General features: G+C 34.5%; 1 protein-coding gene across 3 annotated transcripts in view; it reads left to right on the top strand.

Moving 5' to 3' along the window:
- The window catches only part of GLS (glutaminase), an 84649-nt gene that overhangs the window by 20791 nt on the left and 38339 nt on the right, over nt 1-25519 (top strand). For all 3 annotated transcript variants that reach the window (XM_066233187.1, XM_066233188.1, XM_066233189.1), the window contains exons 6-11: nt 209-372; nt 10835-10893; nt 19723-19755; nt 20027-20085; nt 23531-23597; nt 24154-24204. In XM_066233187.1, coding sequence (XP_066089284.1) covers nt 209-372; nt 10835-10893; nt 19723-19755; nt 20027-20085; nt 23531-23597; nt 24154-24204 — 433 coding nt within the window. The remainder of the gene's footprint in view (nt 1-208; nt 373-10834; nt 10894-19722; nt 19756-20026; nt 20086-23530; nt 23598-24153; nt 24205-25519) is intronic.

Below are 25519 nucleotides of genomic sequence, written 5' to 3'. Positions count from 1 at the left end.
TACCAGAATACTTTTAAGCTTTTGCTTTTATTTGCACTATTCCTCCTAAAATAAACATACTTATATTTCTTTTTTAATATCTAAGTAAACGTGTTGAATTATGGAGATACATTTGTAAATTAGAAATAACATGTAAAATAACAATTCCAGTAATTCAATTACTTTTTTTCCAGTTTATCTTAATTATTGTTAATCTGTTTTTAAATAGGCATTCTATTGGAGATACCAAAGTTCCATTTTGTCTTCAGTCTTGTGTAAAACCTTTGAAATATGCCATTGCTGTTAATGACCTTGGAACAGAGTATGTGCATCGATATGTTGGTAAAGAGCCAAGTGGATTAAGATTCAACAAACTATTTTTAAATGAAGATGGTAAGAATTATACAAAAGTTGGTCAGAAAAAGAAATATCTTTCATATATAAGTCTAAGTTATTTCATTTTTTGAAGAAAATTAAAAGCATTAATACTTTCATTTTTCACAGAATTCTGTGAAACTTACAGAAATTGTTTAATCATCTACATTTTAAAAAGGTTAGGCATCTCATACCACTGGAAAATGAGATAAGGAAAAGATGAGGGCAGGAAAGAAGATTTTTTGCTTTAAAAAAACATAGGGCAATATCTTATAGTCACTTACCACAGTGTCTGGGATTTGCTTTAAGATAATTCAGTAAAGTGTGGCTGGGAGTTCTGTGTGTGATTATTAATATATGTTGGTAATTATTGAAGCTAAAGGTTAGGAACATGGGTGTTTATATTCTTTGTTTTTGCTTTTTTTTTTTTTTTTTTGTATTTTTCTGAAGCTGGAAACGGGGAGGCAGTCAGACACTCCCGCATGCACCCGACCAGGATCCACCCGGCACGCCCACCAGGGGGCAATGCTCTGCCCATCTGGGGCGTCGCTCTGCCGCAATCAGAGCCATTCTAGCACCTGAGGCAGAGGCCACAGAGCCATCCTCAGCGCCCGGGCCAACTTTGCTCCAATGGAGCCTTGGCTGCTGGAGGGGAAGAGAGAGACAGAGAGGAAGGAGAGGGGGAGGGGTGGAGAAGCAAATGGGCGCTTCTCCTGTGTGCCCTGGCCGGGAATCGAACCCGGGACTTCCGCACGCCAGGCCGATGCTCTACCACTGAGCTAATTGTATATATTGAAAACTTCCATAATAATAAATTTTTAATGGTAGCCCTTGTTGAGATAGTTGTTTTTTGTTTGTTTGTTTTTTTGCTGTTACATAATGTTAAATATTTGAAAGAAACGTTAAATAGTTGGACAACTAGCAAGCCTTATTACTTTCCAGGGATCCAAAAGAAAAGGAGAGGACAAAGGTAGTTGGTATTTTTGATCTGATAGTTGTTGTTTCAAATCTACATATTAACCTATGGATTTGTTTCTGTTGTTTCATCTTTCAGGCATATGCTAGGTTTCCAATTGTGTGATAAGTTAAGATAGAATTGGAAGAAAGCAAGAGTGAAGGAATTCAGTAGTTGCAATAATGGTTTGGAGAAATATACTTTTGTATTTTTTTTCCTGCTGGATAAAAAATGAAATGTGATATATAGTCAGTTTTACTTTTTTAGTGAAGTTATAAGGTTTTTTCTATTTATATATTTTTGAGCAATTACATTTTAATCTTCTATCATAATCTTTCTGTCCTGATGCTACATTTGACTTTATGGAGATTACCATAAACTAGCAACTTCAGTAAGGACATTACATGCAGAAATACTTTTATTAAATTCACTGACATCAGTATTTAATATGGAAAGGATAATTTTTTTTTCTAACAAGATTTAAATATTTTACAAATAAATGAATATTTTTCTATGTAAGGTTAAATAGAATGGGAAATAATCTATGTGGTTCTGGTGAATTGATTGATTTTGAGAAAGGTATTTAAAGAATACAAATAAAGAAATATAAGAATTTATATTTAAAGGAGTATTTTAGAAACATAAATAAAATGAGTTTGCGGTAAATGAACTTAAAATGATAATACATTTTTAACCATGTACATTTATGATTTTTAGAAATTATGATTTATTGATACAGTGTTGTTAAGAAAAAATTCATGATTAGAACTCAGGAATATAGTACTGGTTTATTATAATATATGAAATAGAAAATTTAACAAGAGGTTTTACCTTTTCCAGACCTGAGCCAATAGCAGGAATCTTGAAGCAGTGTAAAAATGAAGGCCTCACTATACCATGCCTTTCTGAGTTCTGCATAGGTTCTGTGCTCTAGAGCAGGGGTCTCAAACACGCAGCCTGTGGGCCGCATGCGGCCCACCGAACAATTTTGTGCGGCCCGCAGACTAATCCACGAAGTTCAAAATATTTTGGATAAAATTAAGTAAGCCTAGGAGCCTACTTGTATTTTTCATTTCTCTAGCATCCTAGCTAGATATTAGCTTAGTTAACAGCAGTTGTGATGCGAACTACAGTTTCTGGTCGTTTTGTGACACTGAGTAAACTGTATGTACGATTGTGCTTGTTGTACTGATTTTTTTTTTTTGTTTTCAACTGCAGTGAGAAAAGTGTTGCGTAACAGTTGCCTTTTGTAGACCTAGTGCAGCCCGCCGAATGGCTGTGATCTTGCTCTGCGGCCCACATGCTGAGTTAAGTTTGAGACCCCTGCTCTAGAGTCTGGTTTTAGACTAGCTCCAGCAGAAAACAATTTATAGGTCTTTTCCATATTTAAAATTTCAAGAGTAGATTTATGCTGAAACTATATACTTTGTGTATGTGCATATATGACTTACATTATAAAATTTTATAAAATATATTTTAGCTTTATAAAATAGTGATGTTGAGATTAATATGAATATAATGAATAGGTAAAGAAATTATAATACGAACTCTTTTAATATCACAGGTTTACAATGCTTTACAGCATAAAATGTTTTAGTCCTGTGGTGGATAGATGCCTGATATTTTCTATTATTATAAATGAGAAAATAAAGTTACTTGATGGTGGTTTCAATTTTGGAAACCACCATCTCTTAGAAAAGTCTTTTTCTACTTTGTAGTAGGAGTTAGGTTAAAAATCAATAAATATTTTTATAGACTTCTTCCTGTATTGTTAACAGCTATGGACAGTATACAGACCTTGAATCTTAGAGTAACTTATCTAGCTAATACTAAAGGTTATAGAATATAATTAAAAACATCTTATACATGGAAAAAGAAGACAAACTCAAGCATTGCATACTGATAATTATAAGTGTATAATTGACAGAAGCCAAAATGTATGTTTATATGTAATTTATATGTGTAGCAGATTCAAGAAAGCAATTGGATTAATTTACATAAGGCAGATAGGACTGAATTTTATAGAAATAATGAAATTTGGGAGGTTATGTAAGTGGGCACTGCAGGTTTAAACCAAATAGAGAATATACTTTAATTTTTATATGGCCCTGTAAAATTCTAGTATAATACCTAAAATACCTAAAATGTAAATATGCATATTTAATTGAACATTAATACTTTAAAATTCTTTAGTATATGCATTAGCTTTGACATAGCCTCTGCTATGAACTACATCCTTTTAAGGTTCATGTTCTTAGCGGTTTGCAAAGTTTCTATAGTATAATATGAAAGAACTATGCCCATTATTGCCTTGGAGCAAGAACAAATCTATGTGAAATTAATTAGTTTTGTGCAGTCTAGTTAAAAATATGCCCACCAGTTTTAATTGTCACCTGTGTCCATTTTGTCATTGTACCAAGCTAATATTTATCATTAAATAGTAGCATTTGTTAATTAGCTTGTGTTATTACTGCTGTCACAAATATTTTTAATTGCAAATTCTAAATTAAACCCTTTTAATTCTCCCCTTTTACTTATGGCAGAGCAGGAAATGAGTAGATTTTACAGTGATAGCTTTTAATCTGAGGTTTTATACCGTAGTAAATGTTAGTATTATGTTTATAAAGTCTCTGGTGTATTTCCAATCATTCAGATGTCTGGCTTTTGAGCTAAAGGCAAAGTATGCAGTTGCTTACTTCGGAAAATTGATCTAACATGCCATGAAATATTTTAGTGTTCTTTGAAAGATCTTAAATGTAGCTTATATAGTATTTCTGAATATTTATGACTTAGAAAATGTTAAATGCCCACATTTATGTGGTACCATTTGGCATATACACATTGGCTACCTCATAGGGCCATAGAACAGTGATTTTCAATGTTTTTCATCTCATGGCTCACATAAACTAATTACTAAAATTCTGCAACACACCAAAAAATATCTGACCAAAAATAGATATGATTTTTATTCATTCATACCAGATGGTTATTGTTGTGTTGGCTGTTGTCATTTTTTTTAAGTTTGACAATTTAAGGGGAAAAAAGTCAGTGCTCCTGATTAAACACTCAGGTATTGCATGTTTTAAAAATTCTTCAGGCCCTGGCCAGATAGCTTAGTCAGTTAAGTATTGCCTTGAAGTGCAATGTTGCCAGTTTGATCCCTGATCAGGGCACATATAGGAACAGCTCAATGTTCCTCTCTCTCTCTGTCTCTCTCTCTTTCTGAAATCAATTAAAAATAAAAAATTCTTCAGCACTCCAGTGTGCTACAATTATAAGTATAAACTAATTTGGCCCAGCTGGATTTCCATATCCTGATTTCTATCTGCGTGTGGTTTTTCTTTCCAGTGGATAAAATGAAGAATGTTTGTTTCTTGGCTCCATCTTCTGTGTACTATTTTCCTATGACAGTAATTGTTCTCATTGCATGTGATCGCAGAGAAAACGAACTTTTCTTGATATAATTTGGAATAGGAGAAATCTTGATTGTAATACTCAGATATTATACTAAGTATTTTAACTTTTGGAACTAGTTATTATCATGGCTAACCCAAAATGTAGTGTTTATTTATTTATTGATTGATTTTTAGAGGGGTGGGGGAAGAAGCAGGAAGCATCAACTCATAGTTGTTGCTTCCTGTATGTGCCTTGACCAGGCAAGCCCAGGGTTTTGAACCGGCAACCTCAGTGTTCCAGGTCAACACTTTATTCACTGTGTTACCACTGGTCAGCAGCAAAATGCACAGTGTTTAAAGCATTGCTATTAAGTCATATTTTTGATCTTCTATTGAGGGAAACTGGTAGACTGTCAGTTACCCAATTTTTTGTCTTTATTGATTTTTCAGTTAAAAAATTTTAACAGCTTTTTTGAGATATACGTACTGATATTCCCATACCATATAATTAACCTGTTAAAGTGTAAAATTTAGTAACTTTTAGTATATTTATAGAGTTGTATAACCATCACCACAATCAATTTTTAGACTTTTTATTACCCCTCCCCCAAATCCTGCACCCATTAGCAGTCAGTACCCAGTTCTCTTCTACCCCTGGCAAGCAATAATCTACTTTCTGTCTCTAGATTTTCCTATTCTAGAAATTTCATATAAATGGAATCATATAATATTTGGCCTTTTAAAACTGGCATGTTTTACTTAGCATAGTGTTTTTAAGGTGCTTTCATGTTGTAGCATGTATCAATACTTCATTTTTTAAAATTGTTGAACAGTATTTCACTGTCTAGATAATAATACAGAGGTACCTTGACACACGAGTTTAATTCGTTTCATGGCCGAGCTTGTGACTCAATTTGCTTGTGTGTCAAATCGAATTTCCCCATTTAAATTAATGGGAATGCAATTAATCTGTTAGGCCCCCAAAAACCACATGGAATTTTTTGTTTTATATGCTTTTAAATAAGAAAATGTACTTTATAAATAACAAGTACATTTATATATACATAATAAGAGAGAATGTAAAGAAATAAACTCATTTATGAAGTGTATTTACCTTCCAGGCCAGGCGAAGATGCTGGTAGAGGGGCCAGTGTTATTAGTATAACAATGGCCCTTCCCAAGCAGGAAGGTAATTAGCAATTTTACAGATAGCTGCCCAGTGCCATTTTTAACAATAAAAGTGAGCAAACTCAAAAAACACAAATCTTACAAACTTATTTGCCTAACATTCTACCCCTTTTTCTCACTTTGCAATTTATACCACAGGCATTCCTGTGTAAGGAACTAGGCACATTACACAAACAAATTACAGTAAGAGCATAAGTCATACAAGTTCTACCAGGCCTGCTCCCTCCTCCAGGGTCTCATATTGTCCAAAAGCCACATGTTCATCCAACAAGGGAGCTGGTGCCCCCTCTGGTCATAGCCAAGAGTCAGTCCATGCACATGGGGCTTCAGGCCTCCCCCTCATTCCTGCCGTCCTGACAGCTCTTAAGATGCTGCCTCGAGGAGGAGCACATGGCAATGGCAGCCAACATTTCCACCTCTGCTCCAGAGAGCATGCTGTTATCCACCCCTGTGTCCCATAATTGTAGGAAACCTACCAAAGGTTTAGTAGGTACTCCTTGCTGTTAGGCTTTTACCTTCTGGAGTCTTTGGACTGTAACTTCAGTCCCAGTCTTCTCATCCTCAGAAGAGGAGCTGGAAATACTCCCACTGACTCAGAGCCACTCCACTGGCACAGCTCCAGCTTAGGCTCCTGCAGCTGCTGGCTCTCCACAACTTCCAGGGCAAACCAACTCACAAACCTGTAATTCCTTCTCCAGAGACTACTCCATTGCCAGGAGAAACTCACAAACCCAGTCAGCCTCCTTCTCCAGCACTGCTCCAGTTCCAGGGTCTGCATCTCTTTCTCCCGTGGCCATTCCAACTTCTCCTTGGTTTGCAGGCCTCAGGCAGCAGCTCCTTACACAGAGTTCTCGGTTTCCTCTCTCAGGGCTCTAAAAATCAGCCAGCCCACGGTCTCCAAAAGGACAACCATGGGGAACCATAACAACAACCATTCCTCTATCTGACCCCTCAAGGGTGGTGGCGGCTCCATACTGATCTGATCCAGATCCTGCCACAAACTATGCCAAATGTATGGCCAGTAGTTGCGACTGTCATGGCCATACACATGTAGGTTTCCATTAGATTCAGGCAGACGGTAAAGAAACAGTGGAGCCAAAAAATGGTGGGCCATTCCTTTATTCAAGACTCATACTGGCCAACGAGCAAATACACACAGGACCCCCAAAGCTACTGACACATTCTCTGGTTCCACAACCAGGAGAATCTTCTCTGGTTTTTTCTAGAATCAAAGGCCTCCACTAGTCTCAGTCACCTCTGGTTTCCCATCTGCACACCTTCTCCTTTCTTGTTGCACAAACTGGCTTCTCTTTCAGTACCCTGCCATCTTGGTTTCTTTCTCTTTCCCTGCCATCTTGGCTCCTCCTCCAGCACTCTGCATTCTCTCTGCTCTCACTCTGCCAGCATGGCTTCTTCTCTTCCTCCTCCCTCTCTCCTTTTTAAAACTTTTCTGGCTCCAAAACCTCTCCTCTGGCCAACATTAGCATAACAATGGCCCTTCCCAAGCAGGAAGGTAATCCGCAGTTTTCAATTAACTGCCCTGCTCTGAGGGCAAGCACACACGTGGCTGCCAGTGCCATTTTTTTTAACAAAAGTGAGCAAACTCAAAAAACAAATTTTACAAACTCATTTGCCCAACACGTGATTCAAATATCCACTCATGACTTAAAGCAAAAAATCTTGTGACTGCTCGTCTCAAATTGCTTGTGATTTAAAGTGCTCGTGTGTCAAGGTACCACTGTACCATATTTTGTTTATTTGTCAGCTTACAAGATATTTGGGTCTTTGCTGCTGTGAACATTTATGTACAAGATTTTCTGTGCACCCATGTTTTTATTTCTCCTGGTTATATACCTGGGAGAATGATTTTTTGGGCTATATGGTAACTCTTTATTTAACAGTTGTAAAAACTGCCCGGCTGGTTTTTTTTTTTAGAGCTCGGAGTTGTTTAGCCTTAAGCTCATCTCACAGAAGTTGACTTGCTTAAAATTCAAGTAGACTAATAATTGCAGCAATAACTTAATTCTGCTAGATTTGTCAAGTTAGATAGGAACTTATTCCCAAAAAATCAATCACTTCCACATACAGATAAATTAGAAATTATTCTTTCAAATAAATGTTTTCAGAGCCTTAAGAGTTTTGTTTGGTGTTTTGTGCCATATTAAGAATGGAAATGTAATTGATTGAGATATGAAATTTTATTTATTCCTAGAATTAGGAGAAGAGGTAGAATTTTGGATTTAAATATTATATAAGAAATATATCCTTATTGTCAGGAAATCTAGAAAACATAGAGAATCCAATTTAAATCCCCTGAAATTTTTTATTTTTCAGTCATTAGTTATTCAAATGGATTCTCAATCTCTTACTCTCCTTTTTCTCCTGGTATTCTTATGATGTGAATGTTGGTATGCTTAAAGTTGTCTCAGAGGTCTCTTAAACTATTCTCAAATTTAAAATTTCTTTTTTGTTGTGGTTATCTAATTAGGTGTTTTCTGCTACTTTGTCTTTCAAATTGCAGGTCCTGTTCTCTGCTTCATCTAATCTGTTGTTTCCTTCTAGTATATTCTTCATTTCAGTTATTCTCCATTTCTGACTGGTTCTTTTTTATGATTTCTGTGTCCTTTTTTTTTTTTTACAGGGACAGAGAGAGAGGGATAGATAGGGACAGACAGACAGGAACAGAGAGAAAGATGAGAAGCATCAATCATCAGTTTTTTGTTGTGACACCTTAGTTGTTCATTGATTGGTTTCTCATATGTGCCTTGACCGTGGGTCCTCAGCAGACTGAGTAACCCCTTGCTCGAGCTAGCAACCTTGGGTCCAAGCTGGTGAGCTTTTTGCTCAAGCCAGATGAGCCCGCGCTCAAGCTGGCGACTTTGGGGTCTCGAACCTGGGTCCTCTGCATCCCAGTCCGATGCTCTATCCACTGCGCCATTGCCCGGTCAGGCTCTGTGTCCTTTTTTATAATGTTGAGGTTCTGAGTTCCTTGAGTATCCGTATAAGCATTGTTTTTGAATTCTGTAACTGGTGGTTTGCTTGCCTCCATTTCATTTAGTTTTTTTCTAGAGATTTCTTCTGTTCTTTCATTCGAGGCATGTTTCTTTGTCTCACCATATTATCTGCATCTCTGTGTCTCTTTTATGTGTTAGATAGATCTATGTCTCCCAGTTTTGGTAGGGTTGCCTTATGTAGTAGGTGTGCTGTGGGGCCCAGTAGCACAGCCTTCCCAGTCAATCCAGCCAGGTGCTTCAGGTGCCCTCTTACCCCCAATGTAGGCTGTGTGCACCCTCCTGCTGTAATTGAGTCTTGATTATTGTTGGCATGTGGGAGGGGTTGATTCCTCATGCTGATCAGCCAAGAGTTATAGCTCTGATTGTAGTGGAGTTGCTGCTGTGCAGGGGCTGAACCCATGGAGTAGAACTTGCTTCAGTGGGATTGTGGTAGTGGTTGAGTCTACTCTTGAGTGTGTTGCTTATGGAGGTGTTTGGGTAGTGCTCCTATGTGGTCTGAAGCTGGCCACTAGGTCTGCTGGCTCTGGGCCCTCCTGAGAGGTATAGGCCTAGATAAGCCACCTCCTGTGTCCTACCCAGGCTATCTGGCATGAGCTACAAAGTGATCTGCAGATGGCTGCTACTTGTGCTGGGCTTGGAGATACCCCAGAGGAGGCCAATCTTTGAAGGTAGTAGTACGGCTGCCACTAGTGCCAGGCCTGGGCCACTTGGCTAGAGGTATGTGGCATGTCAAAGACAGATGCTGCTGCTTTGGATTTTTGAACCTTTGAGAGAGTCCACAACATGAGCCAAGAGAGGTTGTTTGTATGGAAAAGCCACTGGAAGTATCTGGGTAGGGCCTACAGATTAGATGGGACAGGGTCTCAGGAAATCACCAAGGTGTGGTGAAGAGTGTTAGTCAAGTTGGAGACTTAGGTATGGCACCTGCCTGCGCTTGCAGTAGGAGAGCTCAGCAGAGGAATAATGGCATCTACCACCACTTCTGTCTGTGAGAAAGCTGCCCCTCTAGACCTTGCCTCAAAGTCAAACAGTTGCATTCCCTTCCATATGTCCCTGGCACCTTTCATAACTCCTTCAGTGCTGGCATTCAGGAGGAGTGTCAGAGTAAGTCTGTGCACAGGACCTTGAAGAGGAATGCCTGGGACTCGAGCAGCCCTCCAACTTAGCTATAATCTCCACTGGTTTTCACAGACACAAGTTAAAGGGTTTCCTCTTCCTGGCATTGGAACCCTGGGCTGGAGAGCTTGGTGTGGAACTGGGACTTATGGGGGCCTCCAAAGCTGAGATATCCCTCCTGATTTTTAACCTCTGTATGTGGGTGTGGGACCAGCCCATTCTAAGTCGCTGCCTCCCCTACCAGTCTCAGTGTGGCTTCTTCTGTATGTCCTTAGTTATGGGACTTCTGTTCAGCTCTATTTCTGGTGGTTCTCAATAATGGTTGTACTGTAGTTTTTTGATGTGATTGTTGGAGGATGCCAGTACTGCCTTTACCTGCTCTGTCATCATGACCTGAATTCTCATTTAAACATTTTGACTTGCTGACGTGTTGGTGCTATTGTTACTCCTAGTTTACATATGGAAAAATTGAGGCATGGTGAAGATCAGCTGTTTGCCCATGGTCAAATAGCTAGTAAGTGACAAAATTAGGAAATTTTGAATGTGCTCTTACACTACTTATCATTACCTATCTGTACATGAGTCTTTGTTTGCCTATATAATTAGATAGTATAGCAGCTTGCTAGAGATATAGTACTGGTTTGATATGCAAGTGACTTTAAATGCATTCCTCCATACTTCCTCCCATCCCCCAAAGAACTGTAACAATAGCTCACCTAAAGAAATAAATATATGTTCATGAGAAGAATCTATGCATCACAGAAAATGATATCAGGTATTTGAAATAATGCTGTTGCTTTTATATGTTACAGATAAGCCACATAATCCTATGGTAAATGCTGGAGCAATTGTTGTGACTTCATTAATAAAGGTAAAATGTTGACATTTCTTTTTAACCTAATAAATTTTTTAAATAACTAAGACATAAAGGTGAACTTTGGATTATTTATGTAGAATTGTAAAAACTTTTCTTTTGATGTTTAAAACAGCTAATCTTACGGTATAAGGTTAGAATATTTACTTATATAAAAATAAATTATATAATTTCAAGTACAATATAAAAAAACAGATGACTCATTGTAAATTTCAACAGTTACTCTTAACCTGAAGATCTGGCAAAAATTCAAAAAGAAGTCTTTGCTGAACAACAGGCACAGAAATTTTTCTCCTTAAAGTTTTGATATATATTTTAAATTTCTCTTCCTTTTGGCTCTTTTAGAATGAACAGATGTAAACAGAGTTAAAAACATTTTACTGTTTGATATTTGTCATCAACATATGTAGGAACAAATGTTTTGGTACTTTGTGTTAAGACAAAGTACATTACCCTTGAATATTCTCAAGTCCTTTATACTTTCATGAACTTTAATTATGATTTTCATTTGGACTTGTTCTGTTTGTTTTACTTCAATCATATAATAATTAAAATAAATAAGACTTATTCCAATTATTAAGTTATATTCTTTTTCTTATGCTTTGGTTTGCAATGTATGTTTTTATTTTATTTTTTTGTCTGGTTTGTCTTAATAATTGGAAGCTCTAATGCTGTTTGAAATAAGTATTTGAAAATGATTCTGTTGTGTGATTCTCTTTAGATTTTAATTTCTAATTATAAATTTTATCTATATTTAGATAAATTTCATTTGTGTTTGGAACATTTATGTACATCCTTCAGTAAATCTGTACCTATCTATTCCAAGCTTGTAAAAGAAATTCATGGCTTTTGTAGTGCATTAATGAGGATGGGATGTCCTGGTTAGACAGAGAATGTTCGAATATAAATTATGCTCTTGGCCCAATGAATAAAAATTCATCTAGTTTGTGTACTAGAAATCCTCTTTCAACTCTCATGAATTTTATATGTTCATGAAAAAGGGCCTTTAGAGTAGAAGACTACTATGTTAATAATATATATGTTTAGCTGTTATTTTAGGGCAAATGCTTTGAAAATATCAGCCACCTACTCCTTGTAAGTATAGTGAGGTAGATATTATAGCAAAGTATTATTTTTTAATGTAACTAGTTTTAATAAGCCATGGAAGTTTTCATTTTGTCCATTATAACATCTGTTATATTCATGACTGTTTTACATAAGAAAAGTTGTCAGTTTGAGATGAAAAGAAAGGAAAAGAAAGTGTTTGTTTATTATAGAAAATTATAATAATATATGCTAAGTACAGTCCTGCCTTCAGGTGGCTTACATTGTAGTGTGGAGTATACCCAAGTAAATTGTGCCTTACAATGAAATGCAATAAATATTGCAATGAGAGAAAAGTCTCATTATTAATAATTGTTAAATTTGAACAAGTAACAAATTAGAGATAAGCAAAGTACAGTACAAGGTATGTGATAATAATACTTAATGAGAAAACCACTAGAGTAGTTCTGAACTGTTTTGGATCATCCCAGAAAAAATGTTCACATGCCATGATTTTTATATAAATTTTTGGAAATTTACAGACTCTTTGAAGTTGAATCATGGATCCTAGTTTAAGAAATCTTACACTGAAGAAAGATTAACATGGCACAACAATAGTGTTCTCAAGAAAAGGCATAAACGATTAATAGAAGGCTTCCTTAACGCAGTTAGTTAAAACTATATTCTGTTTAATGATTTTGGGTTTAATGTACCACACTGAAATGCTGCATGTGTGAAATGCATGTCTGATCATATCACATCATCACTTCATTAGTTTCACTTACCATGTTCATTTACAAGCCACAAACCATACATTGAGCCATATTAATGTGAGCTCTTAGAGTTAAAAAAAACACATACACAAGTGTGGTTCAGTGTCCAACAGCGCACAAATTTAACTGAGTCATCTTGTATTTACAAATTTGATCAGTGATTTTAAATTTATATAAGTTTAAAATTTACTGGAAATGAGGCTTTGGGGTATGGTTATAGTTAAGGCCACTTTTAATTTTTATTTTGTTTTGTTTTCAGAAGATGATTTGCAAGGGTTTTTTGTTTGTTTTTTTGATTGTTTGGCTGGCTGGCTGGTTTTTTTAAATGATGTTTATCTAAATCTTGGAGGAGTAAGCCTGATAATACCTCTGTAAAACTGACTGCCCCAGTCTATGACACTTTCTTAGACTTTTAAAAAAGAAATTCAAAATTCTTATAATTAATTGTATGTGATCTCTGCAAGTTTAGGATCACATAATATTTATGAATTGGTAATTGAAATTGAGGTAACAACAAGAGCTGAAAGGTCTTCAGGCCCAGCCCTCTTACTCTTTATATAGATATGGTGAGGAAACAGATTGGATATGTTCAAACAATAGCAGAATTGGGCTTGAACTCAATCTCCTGATTTTTCTGTTTGCTGTTTTTCTTAATCACTTCTTTGTCTTTACCTAACACAGTTACATTATCCAAAAAGAAGAAATTTTATTTTCTGAATTTTAATTTATACAAAAGATATAAACTGATTGGCTTAAAAGTCACATTTGATTTTCAGTGGTGCTTGTAGTCATTCTTAGAATAGGAGTCAGTGCTTACTGTCTGTAAGACCTAGGCCTCTACTCAAGGAGCTTGCTTTTGAGTACCCAGAGTTCAGCTATTTTACCATGGCTACAAGATATGACTTCTCTTTTAGCTCTTTTAGTTAATGACATTAAGGCTATTTTTTTTTTCTTTCAATATTCAAGTCTTTATTATGGTGCTACTAAGATATTCTCTTCATGTTACTTCCCCTCCTACACACAAGAAAATAAGTAGAGTCTTTAGTAAGACTCTTTATTTCATAATTTTGTAGTATTGATATTTTTTCCTTGTAGGATTGGTGGTGGTCCTCAGGAAATGGGGGAAGAGGCAGAGCAAATGTTCAAAAGGATTAGCAGATTGTGGAAAAAAAGGATTTGGACAGAAGGAACCTGTTGCATAAATCTTAACTACTAAACTTATAGGAAATCGTCAATATTTAAAATTTTAAACAAAGCTATATAGGTAAATACCTTCATAAAAGAAATGTCATTTTGTACATAAAATGCACATAATTAAAAAAACATAAAGGTACTATGCTTCCTCTCTTTTTCTCTGTTGGTAGCTACTGAATTTAAAGGAATATTTTTTGATGCAGTTTGTTTTTAAATTTAAAGGAATATTTTTTGATGCAGTTTATTTTATTTGATGATAATGTTTTTGCTTGATTTAAAGGAAAGAGGGAACATAAATTTGAAAGGAACATAGTTATTCTGGATGAAATAATATCCTCTTGTAATATTGTTCTTTCAAATGATAAAAATTTCACCTCATTTTATTTTAAATGTTAGGACTGGTGATAACTTAAGGTTTAGGGTTTGAAAATGAGAACATATTACGATTATTGCCACTCTCCTGCTTTTTTATTTTAAAAGTAAAGAGTACATTGTCTTCTTTATGTTGTTTAATTGTAGTAGTAGTTTCCAGTTTTTGTCATTTGAAGAAGCTGAATTTTTAAAATCGGAAGTATTTTTTAATGTAAAAAATAAATTTTTTCCCATTTTTTCTTATAAAACAATTTAGTCATGTTCCATGAAAATTAAGACAAATTCAGTTAATATGTATGTTATGTTTGGTTTGATCATGTTAGCAATAATCTATTAGACTTGTAAGCCACATTTCTAAGATGGTTTGTGGCTCTGGGGAGCAATGGATGACACCTCGGACTTGCTGACATTCATTGTTTTATTTATCTTGTGTTTATATTAGTTGATGTAATTGAGATTTCTTTTAAATGAAATCAGATAATTTTTTTGCCAACAGAATTCACTTTCCTATTGCTTTATTTTAAAATTAATCTATGAAAAAACTAGGTTTAGAACACTGTATTTTACCTGTACTATCTAGTATAATTCTCCAAGTATTTAGCTTTAAAGCATTTTCTGAGGCAAGATTAAACTGGGAGTATTTTATAAAATTTTCAGTTATTTCTTTTTGCCTCTTTAGTCTTTGTCTCTTTGCTCTAAGCTTTGATTGTCAGTTGCCTTTTACATTGCCATACTTTATAAATGGAAACAAGTGATTTACATACAAAAGAGTTGATAAATACAGTCATTTTTATATTAAATTTATTCCTTTTTACAGTAATATTCTTACCTGTTAAAATGTATAATACATGATTCAATTCAAGAGTATGTTGTAAAAGCAGATTGTAAAAACACACCAATAATACATTTTTTATTAGCCAGTGTTAAAACTCACTGTCTCTATCAAATTTTCATTCATAAAGTTTTTATTTAAAGGAATGTAAATTTTTTAAATTTATAAGTATGTTTATAGAAAAATGAATATTTATATATGACCCTTTTCAAACAGGCTATGTAGTTTCCTTTTTAAAAGCCACTTGGTCAATGGATTAGAAATTTTATTAAATATATTATGTCCAGTTTAGTTTGATAGCTAATAATGCTGCGCAGTGACTTAAAACTAATGATCATAATCCTGATTGTAAGATTTTTTTTCCAGAAGAAAAGGGGGCATTGATAGTTTAGACCAGTGGTTCTCATACTTTTTGAAGTCGGGCGCATTTAAAATCCTACAAATAATTGTAGGGCACCCTATATACAGATTCCTGAGAAATATGTTATAATAATTAAGTCAAATATTAAAGAAAAAATACAAAGTCCAAGCATGCTTTTATGGTAATTAAAATAAATTTATTCTGACAAAATTAAATTTATTCTGACATTTAAAAACATTGTTACATTTTTTGTTACGCTTTTTAGAATTCGTAAAAAAGGGGTTAAAAAATTAAAAAATGAAAAAAAAGTTATCTTTTTATATAATAGATACATTCTTAGTAAGCTTTAGTAAATTTGGCAGGTCTCAGTGCAAATGTGTTAAGTTTTTTCATTCTTGTGTTTATGAGAAACATGAGCCTGATGTGTCCTAGAACTTTCTTCAAGGTTTGGACATATATTTGAAAGGCAAACTCATTTCCTTGTCAGTACATTGAAGAATTCCTCTCTTTTTACTCTTAATTGTGTTGAGGGTAGAAAATCCTAATTCACATAAATAGGATGTTGAAAATTGTAAAATGTTCAAAGCTTTTTTAGATATTGCCACATATTCTTCTTTTATAGAAATCCAAAAGGCTTCAAAGAGACAATTCCTTATGTTTAATCATCAATCCAAAACCCCCACCATACATATCATCTTAACTTTACACCATACAAAGGATAGAAGAAACTTGCCTCCAGTCTTTCCAGGGAACATAGGGGGTAGTGCAAACAATCCAGCACCACAGTTTAACAGCCTTTTGCAACCTAATTAAGCAAGTGAGGTGGGGGGTTGGGCAGACTGTCAGCTTACAGCCAATTCCCCACACCTCTGTTCCCCCAAAATCTAAACTCCAAAAACCCTGTCGACTTTTTGGTCCCCAACAGGCACATATTTCTCTGGGCGCACCTGGAAATTTAGGGCACACACTTTGAGAACCACTGGATTAAATTATCAATTTTCAAGTTTCAGTGTTCATATATGTGCTTTTTTTTTTTTTCATTTTTCCGAAGCTGGAAACAGGGAGAGACAGTCAGACAGACTCCCGCATGCGCCTGACCGGGATCCACCCAGCACGCCCACCATGGGGCGAAGCTCTGCCCACCAGGGGGCGATGCACTGCCCATCCTGGGCGTCGCCATGTTGCGACCAGAGCCACTCTAGCGCCTGAGGCAGAGGCCACAGAGCCATCCCCAGCGCCCGGGCCATCTTTTCTCCAATGGAGCCTTGGCTGCCGGAGGGGAAGAGAGAGACAGAGAGGAAGGAGGGGTGGAGAAGCAAATGGGCGCTTCTCCTGTATGCCCTGGCTGGGAATCGAACCCGGGTCCTCCACACGCTAGGCCGCATATATGTGCTTTTAAAGTGAATCTACCTTTGGTCCAAGTTTCCTTATATTTTTCAAAAGAAAGGCATATTTTTCATGTGTCCCAGATTTTACTATGGTACACTGCTTCAGGTTCTAAAAACCTCTTTGGCCCCCCCAAAAGAGAACATTTTGAAATACTCCAGTCAGTGGTATTGAGGGTATGAATCAATGTACTGACTGGTAACAAGTTCTCTTGTACACCAGGTTGTTTCTAGTTATTTGGTTTCTGCAAAATGGAAAAAGGATTTAATGAAGTTGTTAGTTTTTAGTACAGCATTAAGCATAATATTTGAGGAGTATTGTGATTTTTATATGTAATGAGGAAGATGTGTAAAATACTGAATGACATTGCTATAATAAAACCTTTTTTATTTCCGTGTATTCACCTATTGTCAGCAATATTTCTTAACTCGTACATCTGTAAAACTTTTAAATAGTAAGAGACTTAAACTCGTTCCAGTAATAGGAAATATCCACTGATACATGAACTAATTAAAAAATCAATTACTTTTTAAGGGGGAAATAGTCTCAAGGAACAATTTTGTAAATTAGCATTAGAAATTAATTAGTAAACAAACTTTTTTCCTTAAACATTCTATGAAAATTTTCAAGCATACACAAAATAAACAGAATAGTAGTATAACCATATACCTACCCACGTCTTTATTTTTCATCTCTATTTTTCTGTCCCTCCACACCACTAATGGATAATAATGATGGGTTTTTTACAGTTTGTATATTTGCTTTTTGTCTGGAGGGTATTTGGTTTATTTTGTATGCGTATTTTTTCTCTAACATCTTTGCAAAATAAACTTTACACAGTAACATTTTCAAAATTAAAATTACATGACATCTTCTAATGAAGATTAGATTCTGTATATCCCTGGGGTACATGAAATCTTTCCAAAAGATACAGGGGGCAAATACATTTATTAATTTAAATTAAATGCTGTTTCAAGGATAGATAACAAACATTAATCAAGTACTTTTACATTTAAATAGGGAAATTTTAGAGAGACTTTCTTGAGTCAACACTATCGTTCAAATGTTTTATTTTGCTTTCTTTTTTTCTTAATCTGCCTAGAACATTTCAAGTTGCTTACCCCAATTTTTTATGATAGACTGATAAATATCAGTTGTTTCTTTAAAATAGTATAGAAGCAAAAACTTGATTGTACTTGAATTTAGTATGCTACAGAGTAGAACAAGAATGTGAGCATAGTTAAAAATTTAGACCTTTTTTAATGTTAAACATGACAGCTAAATGAAGAAAATTTGTATTAATTTTATAAGGCGCAATTTAGGTTAGAGAATGGAAATTCGATATAACTTGTTTTACATTGATTAATTGTATAACTAGTAATTATTCATGTGACATCACAATGCAAATGCTGACATCCTTTTCCAAAAGAGTTGGGGTTTTTTTTATCTTTTTATTTTGTGCTTTTTCAAAGGTTGAAAAGGTTTTTGTGGCTTAAATGTTGTTACATATTTTACAGCATTAGGATCTATGGAATATTTTGACAACTGCAACAGTTCAATGAAGTTGGTAATTTCTTCTTTTAATTATTTTTCATTGAACAGCTTTGGAGTTACATTTCTACATTTTGAGTTCTGGTGTATTATAAGGAAAGAAAACTTAAAATATGTCAAAGGACACTTGAGAGAAAATGCGCAGTGATTACAATATGGCTGTAGCTAAACTATCTTTATCTTGGTTAAGCTTTGTTAACACCTAATTTTGACAAAGTAGTGTGGTGGTCTTAACAGCTACTGGTTGTTATGTGACTGTACATCCTTTCTTTATTAAGTTGATTTGTTAAGGTTTCACAGATTATCAGCCACATTCTAATCAATTTATAAAGTGGAGAATGAACTTGGCTTTATTCAAGTAAATAATGCTCTGATACAGGTTTTCCCTCATAAAAAATTTTTAAATGTAATGTTTTACATTTTTTGAGGGTAAAGTTAAGAATTTTCATTTTTAAAACTATAGTTGTCAAATTATTTTAAATCTGTTTTAAAAATAGAGATGTATTGTTTCTCTTGGGTGCATATCACCAATTAATACGTTTGATTTCAGATCTACAACTTACTGCTTTGTAAACTTCGCTGAGGTAAAATGAAACCATTTGGCTACTTGAACTAGTCTACATTACATAGATTTTGCCTATTGATATTTGCAGTAGATAACCTGTCAGAAATAGAAGTGATGAAACAATACATCTTTCATATTCTGAATTGGCATAATGCTGAATATAAATGTAGCTAATTTTTTAGAGACTAGGGGTTTTTTTTAGTTTGTTTTCTTATATAACAAGCAAGATACTAAAAGTAGAGCTTTCTCTACACTAGTAAAATCTATCCAGAATGTTAATTTGGTAACATAACTCATTTTTCTAACCTTTAATATTAATTTAAGGTTCCTTTAAAAATATAAATAGAAATCATAATATATATATATTTAATTTTTTTCTAAGGTTGAAACTTTAAGATTTTTTAAATATAAAATTAAATAACATTTTTTAGCAGATTATCTGTTGTCATGAATGATAAGGGTATTTGGAGTAACTTGTATTTAAAATTCTTACCTTTGGGTTGGGTAAAGTTATACTTAAAATAAACATTCCCTTTGTAATTCAGATCCATTCTCATCATGGGTATTAATGAAGAATATGTATAGTTTATGTAAATATTAAGTTATTTTAGAAGTATTTTCTAGATTTATAACTACTAATGCACAATATATTAATTATAATGATAGTTTGAAATTTTGATATTATATTCAGTTAAAACTTAACTGCATTGATGCCTTTATTAATACTTTATGTCTCATTTCTTTGCAGCAAGGAGTGAATAATGCTGAAAAATTTGACTATGTAAGTGCAATATAGAATTTATGTTACATCCTTTTTTTTATTACTGATTTGAGAGAGGGTGAGAGAGAAAAAGGGGGAGAGAGTGAAAGAGGAAAATAATTTGTTGTTCCACTTCCTAGGCATTCACTGGTTGGTTGTGCCCTGACCAGGAATCGAATCATGCTACATTCTATACATACACACACACACACACACACACATACACACACACACACACACACACACACATATTTGTTTTTTGATACTGATACTTTTTAATTTTGGTTTATAGGTGATGCAGTTTTTGAATAAGATGGCTGGTAATGAATATGTTGGATTCAGTAATGCTACGTGAGTCTGCTTTATGACTTACAGTTTTATAATGAGTCATTCCTCTTTAAATTAATTTTTTAAATCTAGATTATAAACTTTTAAATACTGTTTTATTATGCCATATATATGTATACATTGTGTTTAGACTTAATCTATTTTCCTATGTTGGTTTTAGGTCTTAAGTGCATAAATAATTACTTAAAATGTGGTCATTAGAAGGAAATGAATGATTCCTAAATTACCCTGGGGGAAGATGGGAACACTTAAAATACTTTATGATAAATTTCTTGTGGGTAATCATAGAATTAGAAGGGATCCCAAGTTTACCTGAAATTATTAGCACTCATATGTTTGTCTATAATACCTGTCTTATACCAAAATTTCTCTGTGCCTAGCTAAATTGATTTTTACATCAGTTTTTTATTTTGAAATTTTCAAGTCTACAGGAAAGTTAAAAGAATGAGTATCTGGATATCTTTCACTTTTTTTTCTGATTAATATTTTGTCTCACTTGCTTTTTCTTAACCTCTCTCTAGATAGTTAAAATTATGTGTTTATTTCTACATAAACATATATGTAAATATATATAAGTATACATGTATGTGGATACTGTTTTTCTTGAACAGTTTGAAATTAAGTTGTGGATATCATGATACTTCACTCTTAAGTAAATCAGGATGTACATTCTCCTGCATACCTACAATAATATCAACACTCTTAAGAACATTAACATTAATTTTAAAATACAATATTAATCAATATGTAAATGTACCCAAATGTCCTCTAAATTTCTTTCTTTTTTTTCTTTTTTTTCTTTTTTTTTTCAGAGACAGAGAGAGGGATAGACAGGAACAGAGAGATGAGAAGCACTAATCATTAGTTTTTCACTGCATTGTGCATTGCGACACCTTAGTTGTTCATTGATTGCTTTCTCATATGTGCCTTGACTGCGGGCCTTCAGCAGACCGAGTAACCTTACCTTGCTCGAGCCAGCGACCTTGGGTCCAAGCTGGTGAGCTTTGCTCAAACCAGATGAGCCCGCGCTCAAGCTGGCAACCTCCGGGTCTTGACTTGAGTCCTTAGCATCCCAGTTCGGCGTTCTATTCACTGCGCCACCGCCTGGTCAGGCCTCTAAATTTCTATTATGGCCTTTTTCCCCCATCCCTCAGGAACGAATCAAAGTCTCTTTAGTCTTTTAAAAATAAAACAGTTCCCTTACCATAGTCCCTTGTTTTTAAATTTTTTACTAAATGACTTTTTTTTTTTGAATTTTGCCAACCATTTGTTTTCTAGAGCAGGAATTAACTAACCTTTTCTGTGACAAACCAGGTAGTAAATATTTTAGACTTGTAGTCAGTCTTTGTTACAGCTACTCATTTCTACTGTTTTAGTAGGAAAGTAGCCATAGATAATATGAGGCTGTGTTCCAAAAACCTTATTTATGAAAACAGGCAGCAGGCTGGATCTGGCCCAGGAACTGTAGTGGATATTCCATATTTTTTATAGGTCTGGTTGTTTCTTGTGATTATATAAAACTTTAAAAACACTTTTTGGCGTGAATACTAATTAAATGATTCTCTGTATGTTTCAGAGGGCAAAATTTTCAGGTTGCCTGCCTTAGCAACTTTTCTCAGTTTAAATATCCTTCCCGGGAAGTTTTTCATTAATCTTATCTTGCCCCTCTTTTGTGCTCATATTACCATATTTTATTAAAGTTAATTGACACCTGTCTTTGCCCCTCATCACCGTTAGACTCTGACCTCCTTAAGATAGAAAGATTGACTTTATTGTACTTAAGATAGACCTCCTGGATAGAGCGTCTTTCAATTCATTTCTGTATTCCTGTTACCTGTCCAATAATAGGCACCTGATACAGTGTTTGGTGAACTGACTATGTGGTAGACATTGATAATTGTTCAGTAGTTAGTCCTTAATCTATATACAGTGTTCAATTTTTTTTTAAAAAAAAGCATGGCAAGTTCACATGTTTATTTCAAAGAACTTTTCCATATCCAATATTGCTTTTTTGACTATGTAATGCTTAAACTGTATAGTTAGAAGGAGTTGTTCACCCATGATTAATGGGTGTCACCTACAGTTCCTCTTTTTTAGCAGCCTTCTGGACACTTGTAGGTTGAGTTCTCAAATATATATCCAAATTTGTAGAATTTAATCTAAGTCGATACTTATCTCTTTCTTCCCCAACTGCTCTATACGTTCTCGGGTTCCTCATGTCAGTTGATATCACCATTCTTTCTGTAGACTTTGTTAGCTCTCTAGGCTTTGTAACAGACTTCATACTGTATCTCCTTTTTCCCATCAATTCTGAAGACTTGCTCAACCGCTTTCATGTTTGATTATACCTCTCTTTCATTTATATCACCAGGCATCCTGTAATTCTCATTACAGTAGTCATCTAACAACATCACTCATCTTTTCTTTTTCCCCTTTCCCAAACTTTTAGAAGGTATTAACCTTCTAAGTAACTCATTTGTAAGCCTTTAAGCTTTCATTTTGTTGGCAATCAGGAACGATTACATTTTTTAGCATTTATCAGTCTTGATAATTTTGTCCTAATCTTCTTTGTTAGTTTGATGTTTCTCCATTCTTCTCCATGAATCCCATTTCCAGAAACATCAGAATATTTGCTGTTCTTCAGTGAAATCCTATAATTTATACTTTTATAACTTCGTTCATGCTGCAGCCTGGGCTCCCACCTGAAATCTGTTAATCCAGTGAATGCTGTAAGACTTATTTCATGTGTCCCTCTCTCAGTGAAGTTTCTGTAAATTCCCTTAGTTGAAATTGACTTTATTGTACTTTAGAGCAGTGGTCCCCAACCTTTTTTGGACCACGGACCGGTTTAATGTAAGAAAATATTTTCACGGACCGGCCTTTGGGGTGGGATGGAGAAATGTATCACGTGACCGAGACAAGCGTTAAGAGTGAGTCTTAGATGGATGTAACAGAGGGAATCTGGTCATTTTTTAAAAATAAAACATTGTTCAGACTTAAATATAAATAAAACAGAAATAATGTAAGTTATTTATTCTTTCTTTGTGGACCAGTACCGGTCCGTGGCCCGGGAGTTGGGGACCACTGCTTCAGAGGGAACCAGAAGATTCTGCATTTTTTTAGTATGATATATCTTAATGGTGGAATATTTGAAAATATTAAAATTAGCTTCTTTATTCACAAAATATGAAGCTTAGAAAAAGCCTAGTTCATTTTAACCCTTTTACAGCTGAGAAAATTAAGATAAAAAGAATTACTACCTAAATAAATGACTTGCCCAAGGCCAAATAGCTAGCAAACCTATTGACAGAACTGGGACTGGCACCCACAGTTTAACTATTAGGTCAGTGTTCTTTATGCGGCTCCTTCAAACACAAATTAAACGGCTGAACCATACTTTTTTTACAGAAAATAAATAAAGCAAATGTTTTTTTCTTTTTTTTTCTAGGTTTCAGTCTGAAAGAGAAAGTGGAGATCGAAATTTTGCTATAGGATATTACTTAAAAGAAAAAAAGGTTTTTAAATTATGTTTCTATTTCAGTTTTTTTTTTTCCCTAATAAAATACATGAAGATATATGCTAAGAACCTAACAATAGATTTTAAGCAGCTACCTATTAATATTTAAGATTCAGAAGATTTTGCAAAACAACCTTGAGTTAATGCTGTCAAGTGTTAATGTTATTAAATTGATTTGTATCTGGCCATATTCAAATATTTGATTAGTTATATTAATGCAAATTTTGCATAAGGATTCACCATTTACTCTGATGCCTATTGTTTATTACACTTGATTTTTAAAAATTTTTAAGTTTCTGGTCTAATAACTTTGTTTATGAATTATGAATCAATTTATTTTTTGTCAGTTAAACTAATATCTAGAATATACAATGTAATTTTGCTTTATTGTTCTTTATTATATTATGTTTATCTCCTTTTATAGTTTATATACTATTTTATTCTCAATTAAACATTTATGTGCATTTTAAATTTAATTTTGTATTTTTTACCTATGTCTATATATTTTTTTCCTGTGTTCTGATGTTTTTAATTGCTTTTCCATTTTTTTTCAGTGTTTTCCAGAAGGCACAGATATGGTTGGTATATTAGACTTCTATTTCCAGGTAATTTACTTTAAATATATGAATTGTGTATATAAATACATGGGTGTATCACATTTTGCAGAATGTAGGTATCTCTGAAATATTGGCTCTAGGCCAAGAGAAAATACATTTCTCACTGACTTTCAAAAAGTCTCCTATGAAAGACAATTTTATGTCTTTTTCTTAAAAAAATCATGACTCAGAATGTAATAAGGAATTTTTTTTTCTGTATGCACATTAAATTTAAGAAGTAAAAAAAATAATGCACAGTTGCAGAAATTGGCTCCTCAGTATAAACCTGTTTTCTTACCTTTTAAATTTTGTTTAAAAGAGTTAATTGTATATGAGAGTGTTGATAGTATTTTAAAATTTGCTTCTCAGTTGTTTTTATAGTATTACATAGTAGGGTTTTTTGAAGTTCAAATAGTAAGCTCCACTCTGTATCTTTATGGAGGAGGGGGCCTCTCATAATCCGCTGTGGTATAGAATTCAATTTAAAACAGTCTTCCTGGACATCCCTTCTCCTCATACTTTTATGAGAATATGCTACAAGCTTATTCTATTTTTATAGATTTAACACCAGTAGTGCCACTGATGGGTCTGTAATGTGAAGCTACATAGTAACATTATTAATTTCTAGTTTACCTTATATTTTCTGTTCTGTTTTTATTTTTGAAGGTGCTTTAATTTTAACTTTAAGTAACCTTAAAATATATAAGGGATATTGTTATGAAGTAGATTTTTTTTTTTTTGTATTTTTTCGAAGTGTGAAGCCGGGGGTGGGGGGGCAAGGCAGGCAGACAGACTCCTGCATGCTCCCAACCAGGATCCACCCAACATGCCCACTGGGGGCAATGCTCTGCCCATCTGGGGCCATTCTAGCGCCTGAGAGGGAGGCCATGGAGCCATCCTTTGTGCCCGGGCCAACTTTGCTCCAATGGAGTCTTGGATGCGGGAGAGGAAGAGAAAGACAGAGAAAGGAGTAGGGAGGGGGGAGAAGCAGATGGGCGCTTCTCCTGTGTGCCCTGGCCGGGAATTGAACCCAGGACTTGTTATGAAGTAGATTTTGATTGAAGTACAGGTCACAGTTCGTCATCTGCCTAACGTGAAGATCTGTAAATTGCGAGTCCCAACTATCAATGTAAAATCAAGGTCTAACCTGGCCACTTCTTAGCCATCTTACCTAATTTCAATTACTGAGCTCCTGTTTCATTTTCTGTAGCATATTCCTTTGTGTGTTTGTGTGTGTGTGTGTGTGTGTGTGTGTGTGTGTGTCAGAGACAGAGAGAGTCAGAGAGGGACACATAGGAACAGACAGACAGGAAGGGGGAGAGAT

The sequence above is a fragment of the Saccopteryx bilineata genome, chromosome 5 (assembly GCF_036850765.1).
Source record: "Saccopteryx bilineata isolate mSacBil1 chromosome 5, mSacBil1_pri_phased_curated, whole genome shotgun sequence".
NCBI lineage: Eukaryota > Metazoa > Chordata > Mammalia > Chiroptera > Emballonuridae > Saccopteryx > Saccopteryx bilineata.
This window is presented reverse-complemented; position numbering and strand designations above follow the sequence as displayed.